At 40.1% G+C, this 14,943-nt stretch overlaps 1 protein-coding gene across 1 annotated transcript in view; it reads right to left on the reverse strand.

Annotated features, from left to right (window-relative positions):
* The window catches only part of herc1 (HECT and RLD domain containing E3 ubiquitin protein ligase family member 1), a 92,883-nt gene that overhangs the window by 31,518 nt on the left and 46,422 nt on the right, over positions 1-14,943 (reverse strand). Inside the window, exons 38-54 of the mRNA XM_088412484.1 lie at positions 13,643-14,231; positions 13,111-13,378; positions 12,714-12,924; positions 10,899-11,065; positions 7,936-8,052; positions 7,573-7,816; positions 7,260-7,381; positions 6,962-7,191; positions 6,334-6,602; positions 5,026-5,078; positions 4,356-4,556; positions 3,252-3,426; positions 2,750-3,017; positions 1,395-1,608; positions 803-1,008; positions 602-729; positions 228-364 (exon numbers count right to left, since the gene is read on the reverse strand). Of these exons, the coding sequence (XP_088268610.1) occupies positions 228-364; positions 602-729; positions 803-1,008; positions 1,395-1,608; positions 2,750-3,017; positions 3,252-3,426; positions 4,356-4,556; positions 5,026-5,078; positions 6,334-6,602; positions 6,962-7,191; positions 7,260-7,381; positions 7,573-7,816; positions 7,936-8,052; positions 10,899-11,065; positions 12,714-12,924; positions 13,111-13,378; positions 13,643-14,231 (3,599 nt within the window). The remainder of the gene's footprint in view (positions 1-227; positions 365-601; positions 730-802; positions 1,009-1,394; positions 1,609-2,749; positions 3,018-3,251; positions 3,427-4,355; positions 4,557-5,025; positions 5,079-6,333; positions 6,603-6,961; positions 7,192-7,259; positions 7,382-7,572; positions 7,817-7,935; positions 8,053-10,898; positions 11,066-12,713; positions 12,925-13,110; positions 13,379-13,642; positions 14,232-14,943) is intronic.

Raw genomic sequence — 14,943 nt, forward strand, 5'->3', positions numbered from 1 at the left:
TTAGGCGCATTGGGTCAAAAGCCAGTTGGATTAAACCCCAAGGCCTGTGCCTCACCCGAGGCCAAGGGGAACTGACTAATCGAAAATAAAATTGTGTTGTTTACAATCAAGAGTTTCTCACTCTCTGGGTGCGTATCTTGTTTTGATATAATAAAACTAACAAATAGTTCATCCTTATTTTAAAAATAACCAAACGTAAAAGTAAAGATGAAATTGAGAATGTTTACCATTAACTTGCCAAATGTTGATCATTTTCTCCATAGCAGAGGCAAGATATTTTCCAGTAACACTCCAAGCCAATGGAGAAAGGCAAAAATCACTGGGTGATCCCAAACAAGTCCGGCCCTCTGCAGAAAATCCATCACTGGGGGGAACAAAAATGGTGACAACTGAAATAAGAATATATGAGTGAAAAGTACTACTTCAGAAGTGTGGGCATAAAAAAAAAAAAAGAAAAAAATCAATGGTAAGCATCCAACTGACGAAGGAAAGCACTTGACAACCGTACTTTCTGCATCATAAAACATGAAACAAGTCAAATGATTCTCTTCTTAATTGCATGTAATACCCATACTGTTATGCATGTAAGTAGTTGCCTTACTCCTTATTGAAGATACAGGTCTGCTGGAGGGTATACTGGTTTTTGGTAACATTCCACACCCTCACTGTGCCATCATTGCCACTAGTTGCCAACAAACCTTTCTTTTTACACCAACAGCATGTGAGGACCTAGGTCATAAGAATCATGCATTTGAATATCAAATATCTAAACCAGAAAATGAGAATTTTTATGACAACTCACCCTACTCTGATGAGCTTCCAGCTTGATAAAAGAGCACTTTCGCAGGTCCCCTGCCATATCGGCAAAAGTCTGTGGTCTGCTCTGATTATCACGGTCATGGGCCGCGAGTGTCCGCACTAGCTGCTGGGCAGCCCATTGTCTATGTTGTGAAGAAAGCCTGGATGACAAGCAACAGGCTGCCAGAGCATTGGCCAGTTCCAGAGGGCCTACAGCGGAGGGATTATGGGAAGGATGGGCATAGAAATGCGCAATTAGACCTGCTTGACATGGAAAACAAGATGACAAGGATTGTCAGTGAGTGAGAGAATGTGAAAAAATAAGATATAGACAGACACAAAAAAGTATGTAAAACCAAAAAGTGACGTGAGAGAAGGGAACTAAAAGGTGGCAAACACATAAAAATGATGAATATGAGTCCTAGCTGATAAATTGAACATGGCTTTACTTTTCACTATAATAAGATGGTAAGACCCAAAATGCACAGATCACAACAAATAAGATGTTTGACAGTCCACATTAGCTATTGGCCTAAATTACTTTTCTGGGGAGTCTAATAAACTCTCAACACGTCTTTCATGCAAAGCTAACAAACCTCTTTTCTCCATATCAGCCTTGTCATAAGCAGGCCTGAGTTTGGCCACTTTATCTGCCAGGAGAGCAACCAGAGCCTGTGTAACTACAAAGTTGGGAGAGGTAATAAGCTTGTTCTCCTCTGCCACACCACGTAAAAAGCTGGGTAGAAATTTCCTCTGGACTGGATCGTCCACTGTTGTCAGATTCATGCCTGTTGCTGCGGAGATCAGATTCTGTACATGAAAAGTCAATCAAATCAAAGTGTCAACAATGACTGCAAAATCCAATTTACAGCAAAATGCAGCAACAGGGTATTTAATCTAAAACATATTCTTATAAAAACGTAAACCTTTAATCTGGCTATGTTGTCTTCAATTACAATAAACAACATTAACAACTGTACATAGGCGCAGATATGAAACTGTATACAGTGATCCCTCGGTACGTCGCGCTTCGCCTATCGCGCCCTCAGTGAATCGCAAATTTTTTGGGGGGAGGAAAAAAAACCCATTATATTGCAGAGAGATGTGCCAGATACGCAAGTTATCTATAAATGCACTTGTTACTGGCACTCCTTGGAAGTTGAACTATTACTGCAGTACACATATTTACTTTAATCTTAAATGATTACACCTTATACCGTAAATGTACTGGTATATGCGCTCAGCTCAGCACACAGGCACACGTTACGAACGTGCTAGTAAGCACATTGATTGACAGCTTGGTCTCTGGGAGCTGATCACGTGACTCCTAGGCATGCCAAGAGCAAACGGACACACCCTTCTGTGTACCTGCATAGACAGTAACGGAGAAATGCACAACTTTGGAAATCTGACTCTTACCTAGATTTCTTTTGTAGCAAATTGAAATTTCAAGTGTATTGTTATGATATAAGAGGCTTCACTTGAATTCAATGTACGTGCAGCTGCTCGCGACAGTTCAAAAGATGAAAATTGGTAGGTACTGTTCAGTTAGTGTATAAGGTTTAATCATTTAAGATATCAGTAAATATGTGTACAGTACTGCAGTAATATTTGTCTTAAATAATATGCATAGAATGAAGACTTTTCACATTTACAAAAAAAATATATATTCTTTGTGTGTAGCTGTGTGTGTGCTGGTTAGGGTGGCTATATCGCTTTTCACTTATCGCAGGGGGGGTTGGCGGTCCCAATTAACCGCAAAAAACGAGGGATCACTGTATTGTGGAAAGGAGAAAAACATTTCATGCTTTAAATCGGATCACGATAAATGAAAGCGATTGACATGTGACAGGATACTTGAAAAGATTAGTTTTAGCAGGCGTTAATTGTAAATTTCATTATAAACAACATTTCAGTTTTATCAAGCATAAACTTGGCTAGTTTCAAGTACCTGAGTGCATAGCTGCACCAGCAGTTTGGCAGCATTGGGGCTGTTGGAGGCCAGGCAGCCTACTGCTGTACTGAGATAAGCGAGACAGGAAATGGGTTTGCTGGCCTTGGCCGCTCCGCGCGTCCTTTCAGCATGGCCGAAGGCTGCTGTAGGACCCGTAGAAAGTCCAGCTCGGCCTCCTGCCGCAAGGCACATGAACCTGACCAGTGTCCTGATATCTGTTAACCCAAGCGACTCCAGGCCAGCTGCAAGACTACAACTTGAACCACTTGATTCGAGGAAGTAGTGAAGAAGTGATGGAGGAGAGCAAAGTAAAAAGATAAGCGTACAAGACAAAATACACAAATTAGACATACAATTTGTTTTATCTATTATTATAAATATTATATCATTATTATTATATACACGGAAAACTGATTTACACGAGTACCATATTAAGGTTTAGTGAACGACGAGAAAGTACAAAAGCAGAGTTCTGCTTATTCATGGGGGTAGAAATTACCTGACGGAGAGCAGAGACAAGGCTCTCATCACCATGGTCCTGGCAAGCAAGACCTGGGCTGCAGAAGTCACCCTTCTCAGGGCCATCACTCGGTCATGGGGGTTCTGCAAGGCTGCTGCCTGTTCCCCAAGTGTTATCCTGCCTGAAGAGCTCTTATCAACTGATATCTGACAACCTGCAAATAAATATACCTGATGTTAACTGCACTTACCACTCAGATTGTATTTGATCCGTGTTCTTATTGGCAATGGTTTGATACAATCCACGGAATCGACAACAATTCATGCCAAAATATCTGGATCGATTTCAAATTGTTTTTATTTAAAACCAGTCCTATCGTCAACTTCACTTTACGCGACATGCTTGTGTACAAATGCATGTACACATACATTATAAATTGTAATTAGCCAAAAAATTGGAAATATGTTGTCAAATATGAAAATGTTACTGTTTTCATACTTGGCTAAATATGTATAGTCCCCTCCAAAAGTATTGGTAAAATGAAGACAATCTTTATTTTTTCCTGGGGGCTGAAAAAAATTCAGTGTGACACCAAAACACGAATAACAAAAAAAAAAATTCAACGTCTGCGCTTTGATTTCTGGGGGGTTTACATTTTTGGGTGATTAAAAATATTGGAACGTGTCAATCTGTGTTTGACATGCGTAACACGTTTCAAACATTTCAATAACAATAATAATTTCAATTGCCTATATAGAAATTTTGTATAATTACTATTTGTCACAAAGACATTAATTATGGTCAGTCCACCTATGTGTTATTTTTCCAAACTCCAGACAAACTTTAGGTCAAAAATTGCTTGCTTGCCTTTGATGTTCCAATTAAAATGGCTCACGAAATGTGCTTTTTTTTTCCCCAGAAAAGTGATGTTTATAGAAATATGATGATTTCTGTTCAATAGTTGACACAGTAGGGCTGGGCCCCTGGTTTACGAGATTAATCCGTTCCGAGGTTGGGATCGTATCGCTAATTCGCCATATGGCGGGCAATCCAAACCTATGTTAATTAGCTAATGTGTGTAAAACCCCAGGTAAAAACATCAAACACAGGTGTAGAGTTGCAGTACTGAGAAAATATACTTACCGATCTGCAAAAGTGTCTCCTCCATACTGTTGGTAGCAGTTACCATGGCTGCAGAGGCCCCCAAAGGGTCACTATCAGAAAACTGCACAGCTTCTGGGACAGTCCTGCGTTCACTTAGACCCAATGGACCTGCCAGAAGCTCAAATTCTTCTTCCCCTGTTAGCTTCTCATCTTCATCAACATCCATCATGTCCCAGTCCTCTGGGGTGTCACAAAATCAAAAACTGTAAACTCAAAGAACAGTGGAAAACACACCTCGAGCCTTATTTGAGTTTACTAAATATTTACTATAAACTAAATGTTTACTCAAGCAAACAGAGTTGAGACCTGACAGCCTGAGAGCCACAACAGCTAAACTTAACCACTGAAAAACGAACGTATATTGTGTACTTCACTTTTGGTCACAGCAAGACTCCATGTAATAACATGGGATAGTTGGAAATATGTCACAGATGGATTTTTAAAACCATTTAACTAAGTTCTCCACTCATAATGAGAACACACTTCAAGATATCATGCAGTCAGGGCCAGTTAAATTAAGAAAAAAATACTTTTATACAGTGGCAAATATTTCCAATAACTCAGTAACAAGTTTTTGCCTCATCCATCAACACTTGAAATTAAACGCCTTTGTAGTTTTACGAGTATTCTGTATTTGATAATACTTTACCTTCATAGACACTGTCTTGCTTTCCCAGAAGGTCGGGAGCTTGGCCTTTATATCTGAAACAAAGTAAATATTTAACAAAGTAAAACATTTAAAGAAAATAGAGTTCACGTACAATAAAATAAAACAAAAAACAACAAATAAATATGCTAAATTATATTTACTAGAGATGAGAATCTTTGACTCACTATTCGATTCGATTCTCAGTTTGGGGTCTCTGATTCGAGTCAGAAAGCGTCCGTAAAACCCATTGCTTAAATTCAGACGTACCCCTAAATTTCTCTAAAATTCTGAATATTCTTGCCTTGTTTAGAACTTAAAAATAGAAAAATGTGTCCTCAATAAGGGATGTTTTTTTTGCCTTGTTGAGACTATTGGCAGGAAGTGGCCACTGTGCCCAGTGAAGGGTTAAGTTTTGATTTTTAAGGAATATGGCTTTTCCCACAAAAATAGCATGTGGACAACTGCTACTTTTTGAAGCTAGCGCTAAATTGTACAGCTTTTATTGTATAAAATAAGATAAAAAAATAAATAAAAGTAGAACAAGATACATTGTCATTTTACGGGAAATTGCTGTTCCAAAATATTACGTGAAAAACTGCTGCCCAAATGTAAAATGCTAATTTTTCAAGTACGTTTATGGAAAAAAAACAAACAAACAAAAAAAACAAAAACGATATGAAATCAAACTTTTTCAAGTGAGCAGCTAAGTTAAGAGTATGGGCAAAGCATGAAACGTCTGCCAGTTTGTTTATCTTTGAGCATCTAAGGGCATCTTCAGTCACAAATGTAAGATACTACTGAGTACAGTAGAGACACTATTTTCATCACAATATTTCACAACTCGTGGAAACATAGGAATGGGAAAGGAATAATAAATATAATAATAATGCGTACATTTATATGGTGCCATTCACAAAACTTAAGGTGCTTTAGAAAGCACAGCATTATCACACTGTAAGACCAGAGGTGGTAAACTACATTGTGTAGCCACAACTGCCCTGGGGGAGACTGACAGAGGCGAGGCTCCCATACCGCGCCATACGGCCCCTCCGACCAACCACTGGAGGTAAGGTGGGTGAAGTGTATTGCCCAAGGACACAACAGCACATGACTCGGACAGAGAGGGGATCGAACAGCCGACCCTTCGGTTACTGGACGTCCCCCTCTACTGCATGAGCCACGGCCGTCCCAAGTAGGAATGCAAACTACTTGAGAAATGACAGTGATAAGATTCAACCAGGGCCCTTCTGACTAAGCCACTCAAACTGAACACAACATTGTAAGCGCATTTCATAAACATGTGCCTACCTTTCCACAACGGGCACTTTTGCCTTGCTTTTGATGGCTAAATATTTCTCTCTACAGGCACCACAAAGGAGGTAGTAGGGGTTTCCACTGCCACACTCCCCTCCAAACCAGCCATCAACGTAGGAGCCATTGCTGCGGTAGCCTTGCCGGTTGGCACTGCTACCGCAACCAGGGTGGCTTTTCTTCATATGTTGGTTGAAGTTGGTTACATTTGCTTCGCACAGTTCGCACGCCACCATTTCATCGCGGTCATCTGTCTCACACACATGCTGTGACAAATGGCAACGTGTCACAAAAACAAACAGATTGGCACACATATGTACATAACAGAAAACTATATACAGTAGTGTTGCATTGAGTTTTCATGGAGTGGTATGTCGGACATTAGTTAATGACAGACGTTAGAAGCAGTGTAGTGTTAGGGCTTGGTGCTAATGAATTCTCTTCTCAAGCAAAAAACATAATTCACATTAATACGTTTTTTTCAGAAGCAGAATTAAAGGTCATGCCAACTAACACCCAAAAAGAGTGGGAAAAAAAGTAGCTGATGAGTGAGAGGTAATGCAGGACAGTTAAGACCTGACTGAATAATGGCAGTCCTCTGTTCATAGCATAAAGTCACACACACCCATGTTGGCCAGTCCAGTACCTCCGGGATCCACATTCCCAGAATGTCAGAGTCATTGGCAAGGTCCTGGCCAAACATGACTTCCATCGTCTCCTCATCCAGGTCCATCTCAAGCTCTTCGTCCAGAAGGTTGAAGTCATAAAGGGCACCAGGGTCTTGTTGCGGCAGGTGAGACGGGACATCCCTGCGGGATTGGTTCTGTTGAGCCTGCACTGACCGGTACAATCCAGCTAACAGAGAAGAAAAAATAGTTGAAAAAAAGTTGATTCACACAACAGTGAGGATATCTAATACGCACCAGCACGGGCAAACAGTCTTCGTGCAGCTAGGTCAAAGTGGTGCTTCCTAGAAACAGCAGAACGTCCTCTTAGGGGAACACCACTAGAGGCTGATGCATTATCCTGGTCTTGTGCCTCTGGGCTAAATTGGACAAACACATTATTATTCAAAAATAGATTTTGTCAGTTGTTAAACATTCTCAAAGGGAGGAGTGAAAAACTCTTGACTACTACAAAATTCACTATGGTTAGGATCATGAAGGAAATGGTGCTTCAATTACATTGTGTTCACCCAATTCAAATAACAGACAAAGCATTTCGATGCAGTTGTACCTTTCACTAAAACCCTCCTCCATTTCAGAAACATCAGCAATGTCTCCAGGTGAAGAAACATAGGAGTTTCTGTCTCGGGATTTGCCTCCAACCGATGCTGTTGCACCTGGACACGGGGAGTCAAACACTTCAGATCCACTGGCTCTCGTGTGAGGCTCATCATGCCCATCTTCTGTACCGGGATGTTCTATCATCCACATTGCTAGCACTGTGATGTTCTGGGCATCTGCTTCTCCTCTTGCGCCTGGAAAAAAAGAGATGTAAAACCATTCTACAGATCACAGTCATCTAATTTTTATTTTAAAGCACAAGGTTACTCTGTTCTTTAATAATAATAATACAGCGAATTTAGTAGAGACAGACCAGTTGCCTCCAAAGCTTTGGTGATTTGGCGCAAAGAGAAGCCCATTTCCAGCAAGGGTACAGCAATCGCAGGAGGTGGTGGAGATGTTGATAGCCTACTGCTGGGGTCTGAAAGAGCTGAAAAAAAAATATACATGCGCGAGGTTTTGAAACACATTATTTTTGTAATATTTCGCTTTTTGTTATATTATGGATCGTGTTTTACATATAAATAATTTCAAGCGCTTCAAAAACACCACATTAAATGTCACAGCAGTCTTGCGTGTCGACCCTGCCTCCCATTTTGACGACTGAGGGCTCCAATTGGACCAACGTGTGAGACTCCTGCCCTGGAAGAGGGACTTCTCCAGTCTCCCCAACAACATGTACAGCATGAGTTCCCAAGAAGTGCAATGATATGTGAGCAGCCATATAACGAGCAGTAGAATCTCATGTTGCATTTAATTTAAATGGGAATTTTGAGATTTCAAGTAAAGTTTTGTTTTTTGTTTTATATTCTTTTATATGCTAAGTAATTTACGTGATCTGAAGGGGAAAAACATACAGAAGCAATCGTATCTCGCATTGTATTTGATAAATTACAATAGATTTCTCCCTGGGTTTTGACGTATTTTTTTCACCAACGTTGAGTGACGTCACAGATCTGTTTCATTTACGGTTGGAGAACACTGACACCAGTATCCTGTGCTGGAACTTGCAAAGTGCTACCTATGTATTCGTGCTATTCCCAATAGCTGCATATTAACACAACATGCTTTTTTTTTTTTTTTTTTTTAAAAAAAGAATGTTTCATGTGTGCTTAAAAATGTCGGTGTGGGGTTTCTGAAAAAGAATAAATAGAATTTGTCTATCTTAATAATTTCCTTTTGTTTTTTTCCACCATTTTAATATATCTGCCATTTTTTCCACCAAACATTGCACAATATATTGCAATACGTATCTCAATATGCCTTTGTTGTATTGCAATACACTTTTAAGACCCTATACCCAGCCCCATTTTATACACACACACACATATATATACAGTCGGCCCCCGGTTTACGAACACCCTGTTTTACGAACAATTCGACTTACGAGTGTGGACCACGGAGATTTTTGTCCCCCACTTAGGAGCAAACCTTTCGTCTTACGAACAATCCGACATGCCGTCCATTGTGTATGCAAATATATTTTCTCTTAGCTGCGTCAACAAAGTCAGCAGTTGACGCTTGTGACAGTACGTGAACGCTATTGCTCTTACAACGTCACAGTCATTATCTCAGTCACGGTGTCAGTCACGGAGTCAGTCACGGAGATGCCAATATGCTATTGGTCGATTAAGGTCACCCTGTCTCACTCACGGAGATGCTATTGGCCGGCGTCACGTCAATCACAGAAATGCCGATATGCTATTGGCCGAACGCCTTTATCTAGCTTGATGGCACAGCTGGTCGGGATGGAAGGAAGGAGAGAAAATGAGTGAAAATTGGAAGGAAGGAATGTTGTGAAGACTTTGCAAGCTTTATCTGTTAGACATAGCTTCTAAAATTGCTAGTAGCGGTAAAGGAAGAAGTAAGAGGATGATGACAATAGAAACGAAGCAGGAGATAATAAAAAAAAAAGAGGGAGGCACACGCATAGTTAACCTTGCTCGTGACTATGGACGGAACCGCTCAGGAATCTTCTAAGGGCAAGACTTTCCTTGCCGGGGTACGGACCTCGCTCGACAATAAAATGGAGAGGCTTCTTCTATTATGGATTAAAGAGAAGGAAATGCCGGTGATATGTTTTAGCATCTCCGTGACTGACACCGTGACTGAAACAGGGACTGTGACATTGTAAGAGCAATAGCATATCAGCGTAACTGTGTTAACTTTGCGGGTTGGTCTCTGCTCCCCTCCGCCTCCACCCAGCTCAAGTCACGTCGCTCCAAAGGTAAATAGCATTTTTCCTTTGTATATGTTATTTAATTTAACTGTACAGTAGATTATGTTACTCATTTTTAATATGTGTATAAAGTCGTGATGTTTTTACCTAAGGTTTTTGCACGCGTTGCACGCATTCACGAATTAACAAAGGTTTGGATTGCCCGTCATACGAGCAGTTCGAGTTACGAGCGTAGCCGCTGAACGGATTAAGTTCATAACCCGGGGGCCCACTGTATGTGTGTGTGTGTATATATATATATATATATATATATATATATATATATATATATATATATATATATATATATATATATATATATATATATATATATATATATTGGGTGCGTGAATAGTTGTTCATCTCTCTGGCCTACAACCCGTTCAGGGTGTCCCCGCCTACTCCCTATATAAAGCTGGGATAGGTACCAGCTCGTCTGCTACCCTTGTGAGGATAGGCAGCTATAGAAAATGAATGGATGGATGGAAAGTTGTACATGTTTCATTTCAAAATGATTTCAGCCAAAATTCTGTTATAAGTGTACTCCGTCATACAAGCATTTAGTTGTGGTGTTTCGTATACATCTCACCATAACCTTCATGAATCTCACCATAACATTCATGAAAACGATTTTTGTCACAACTGTAGCCTATATGTCGCCATGGAGGTGATGAATACTGATTTCAAAGCGACAACCGGAAGTATTTAGCCGCCCGAGCTACCCAGCCTAAGCTTGATGCTAACTAGCTGGTGCGACCAGCATGAATGAGTGAGGTTGGGCAACTTCATCATAGATACACTGTTGTTGTTTTTGTTTTATTATTCTTATTATTTTAAGAGGATTGTGTTGATTTCGATCAATTCATTTTGTTGTGACCAGCATCTATAGTGTATTATGGCCCGACAGCCGCATATTGACTATGCACTCGTCTACTACATCCAGGCGTAGGTAATATTAGTGAGGAGCATCAATGTACAGAACAACTAATTGCACAATTTTATATATCATCATTTGTATCATTGACGTTCCTAGAGTCATGCAAATATGGCACACTTACAGGTACCAGATCTGTTTTGTGGTCTGCTGGGCTGTGAGTCTGGGGACGTGAGGCTCTGTCTACGGCCGACGTCATCAGAAGGCGATGTGGGCAGAGATGAAACTGGAGGTGTTTGTGCTCGCCGAGCTGGAGTTAAAGTTGTTGTTGGGTAGCTGGAAAACATTTGTCTGTACCAACAGAAAATCACTTCAATCTCATGAAAGTTTAAAAACATTCAGACTCTACACATCTGAGCAGTTTAAAAATAATTAGTAATGCTACTGATTATTGTTTTTGGGATTGGTCATTAATTAATTGAGATAACGTACCACATAATCAACGGACCTAAATAATAATAAACATGTTTGATCAAGGATTACTAGAAGGTTTCTTCTTCTTCATATCCTGTATGCTTGGGAGGGCAATGACATTATTAGTTGAAATTTGTCTGCCATCGATACCGTAGAGGCTGCCATGATCCGGCATTTTAGCTTCTAGGATTTTTTTTTTCTATTGTAGTTTAAGACGTTTAGTCATAATGTTCACCATAATAACTTATATAAAACATTCCTGAACCTTTTCTGGCAGAACAGAAAGTCAAGTAAAAATAAATATGCTTCCAAGGGGGAGTAGCCTATGGGAATGGACCTACGTAGTCCTTTCGAGCTGTGCCTGACCCAGGCCCCCATAGAGTGCAGGCCCACCTACCCAATGCTTGCCAACAAGCTTAGAGGGTCATTTGAATAGTGCTTTGTCTGGTCCCTCACCTGATTGCAATGAGTAGCTGCTAAAAAAAAGCCCAACCAACTTAGCACCAAGGATCAATGGGACACACAAATCCCTCCACCACAGTAAGGTGACAGCTCACAAAGGTGTGTGTGTGCATGTGTGTGTTTGAGTGTCAGCAATTGATTTCTTGTGACTTTACTGGTATTAGGGGGGATTTTAGAGCCATTTGAAACACTGATTATGTTTTTCTTTACTAATAAGTTTCTAAGCTATGGAAATGTACAAAGATATAGTCCAGTGGTTCTCAAAGTGGGGTCCGTGGCCTGACTGCAGGGGGTCTGTGAACTAATTTGGGTTATTAATTAAAACATATGTTTGTGTAATTTCATTTTATATGAAATTGTGAAAGTATTCATGACTCTTCAATAGAATTTTAACATGTTTTTACAAATTTAATAATTTAGAAATTTGTCAAAATGCGTTTTGTGTCTACAATTGCTTGTTAATGAGGCGATGAAACGAGCAAAGCTAAATGTGGCATTTTATTTCATAATGCTGTTTTTGACTACAGTATATAATTGGCAGCAACCTGTTTGGGGGAAATTGACCTCGTTTGTTATATGGAGGCATGCAATTTTCAAATTGTATTTTCTAAACTTCAGTCTAGCTGAAAAGTAACAAATATACTTGTTGTCAACCTGAATATGTTGGTGAATAAAAAGAACACTTGTGTTTAGCTTGAAAGATTTTTTTGTTTTTGTTTCCGCAAACATTTGCAATAGGAGTCCTTGGAAAATGTGTTTTCTAAAAGAGGTCCCTAACTCCAAAATGTTTGAGAACCCCTTATCTAGTCCACACCTGTGAGGAATTCATTTGCGAAAAGAAGCTATGATCAAAGTAGGGGTGGCATTAAAAGGGAGTCTTGTACCACTTAACAGGATTTGGGTTCTGTATCATAACATGAATGAGGAATTGGCATCTGTCAAACAACAAGGCTAAAACAATCTATTTTGGATTGCCCAGGAGGATTGAAGCCTCCAAACCCTTAAAAGATCATGTCATATGATTAAGACTTGTGAAGTAACTAAGCACAGTTTAAGACCTAACCTGAGAAGGCTGAGGGGCATGACTCCTGGAGACTCTGAAGCTGGGACAGTTTCAGTGTCCGTGACAGGTGTGGTTGCAGTGGTAGTGTCCTCCAGAGATGAGCTCATAAAGGAGGTGGTACTAGAGGCAGAGGGGCTGGTGGTGACTGGTGTCTGTACTAGCTGTTCACCCTCCACACCCTCGCCTTCACTCTCAGGCTCAATTCTCACACCTAAACAGAACATGATGACACATCTGTTAGTTTGAGTTTACACACAAATTAGCAATAAAAAATTTACAACTTAATGCCGATCGAGATGGCCAAAAATAGTTGAAGTCATGCTAATTTCATAGTAAAACTACACAAAAGAAAAAAGATGCATTGTGCGCTTGTATAGGTTTTTTTTTTCCCCCTCACCAGGTTTAGCTTTTGTCCCACTGGGTTCCTCCAGCAGCCCATTGACCACAAGCTTATAGATCATGGCCTGCGCCCTCTCCAGGTCTGACAGCCCCAGAGCACGCTTGATGGGGGAGCGTAAAACAGCTCTCTTTACCATATGACGCATGAGAAATTGAAGAGCAGCCCGCATCTCCACTTCTTCTTGGCATATTGGTGATGATGTAGTCATGCTTGCGCTGGCAGTTGCATTAACATCAGCATTGTGCCCGGTAAATTCAGGTAACACCTTAAGAGATACAAGGTTTGAATTTGAAATCAGAATGGGAGTGTCACTCTAAAACTCATAGTCAACGAGAAAAATCTACATTTATACTAAACTGTATAGACATCTTTTGTAATTTGCATCAACATATCTTTTTAAATTATATTTTACATGATTAAAATGACCAGGTGACTGGTTTCACTCAACTAATTCTTTAATAAACCACAAAATTGGACAATCAAATGAATGAGTTGTACTATTGCGAGTAAATTTTGACAGCCACAGTACCTTTGGTATAAGCAGAAGCTCAGCATACTTGCTACAGCTAAGCAGCACACTGAGGGTCTTCATAGCTCCCAGGTAGAGATAAGAAAGCTGAACTGCATGGATCTCCGATTGGGTCACAGTAAAAGAAGAATAGGGCTCATGGCCACGGGAGCAATGCTCATGGCCTTTCTTCCTGTTCCCTTCAACGGGAACATGGAACAATGTCTCTTTTCCACCAGCACAAGCTGATAAAATGTCACTCTCTGACTTAGGTGCCACATGTGCCTTGACCTCATCCAGACTATGAGACACACGCAAGTCACAGGTCGTGGTATTTGGAACTGCTCCAGTGTAAACACTATCTCTCAGTTCATTATGGTTGGGCACTTCATTTTCTGCCCTGTCTTCATTACTGGATGGTTCATGTCCTGTTGAGTGTGCATTGCGATGCCGCTTTTCGTGGCGCCGTGCACCAAGCTTAACAGTTGTTTCTTCATGGATGCTGGTAAGGTATGTGAGATCCAAAAGGAGAGACGCCGTGAGGCCACGGAAACGTGTGACGTCAAAGGGCAGGGGCTCACAGGGTTCCAGGTTGTACAACGGAGTGTCACTAGAAGACCAGAAAGTTGGGAAGCTTTAATGATGTGAGTAGAGAATTAAAATAGACAAGGAAAGGAAAAGCAAAGTGAGGGGGAAAAGGGGAGGGGCATGTCTAGATACTGTAGGGCACACATTACATGCATGTTAGAATAACAATAGATTAATGATATGGAAGGGTAAAAGGTGGAAGTGTCATACAGAGAAAATATGAAGAGAAACAATTAGAGTGCACTGAATAGAAAAAAAAATACACGAAAAAAAAATACACAAATCATTCAACAAGCTGCCAAACTGTTAGTTACTGTATACTTATACACGCCTGATTAAAAATGCATTGTCATACTTTGCACTGAACATGTCACTATTATTCTGTAATATTCAATATAAATTATTCCGGCCATTAAAAATGTGACCTTTGAAGAAAATTCAAAATACTTGAGATATACTTAAGATACTTAAGGATAGAAAATATTAAAGATGGATGTTTTAGGAAAAATAACCAAAGAATATCCAGGAAAACAACAACTTTTAGATAAACATCTTGCCATTAAGTTGCACAAGTTGCACAAAATTTAACAACAGCCTATTTCAAATTCAGTCTTGCAAAAGCTGCCCATACCAAAATTTACCAAAGTTGTGAGAATGGTCCCTAGTCTGAAAACACTGAAAAAGAAGTCGTGAAACAGTTTTTTCTCTTGCTAATTTCCTGTCCATTTCTCATC

This window comes from Hippichthys cyanospilos, chromosome 4, assembly GCF_059441005.1.
Source record: "Hippichthys cyanospilos isolate Australia breed blue-spotted pipefish chromosome 4, RoL_Hcya_1.0, whole genome shotgun sequence".
NCBI lineage: Eukaryota > Metazoa > Chordata > Actinopteri > Syngnathiformes > Syngnathidae > Hippichthys > Hippichthys cyanospilos.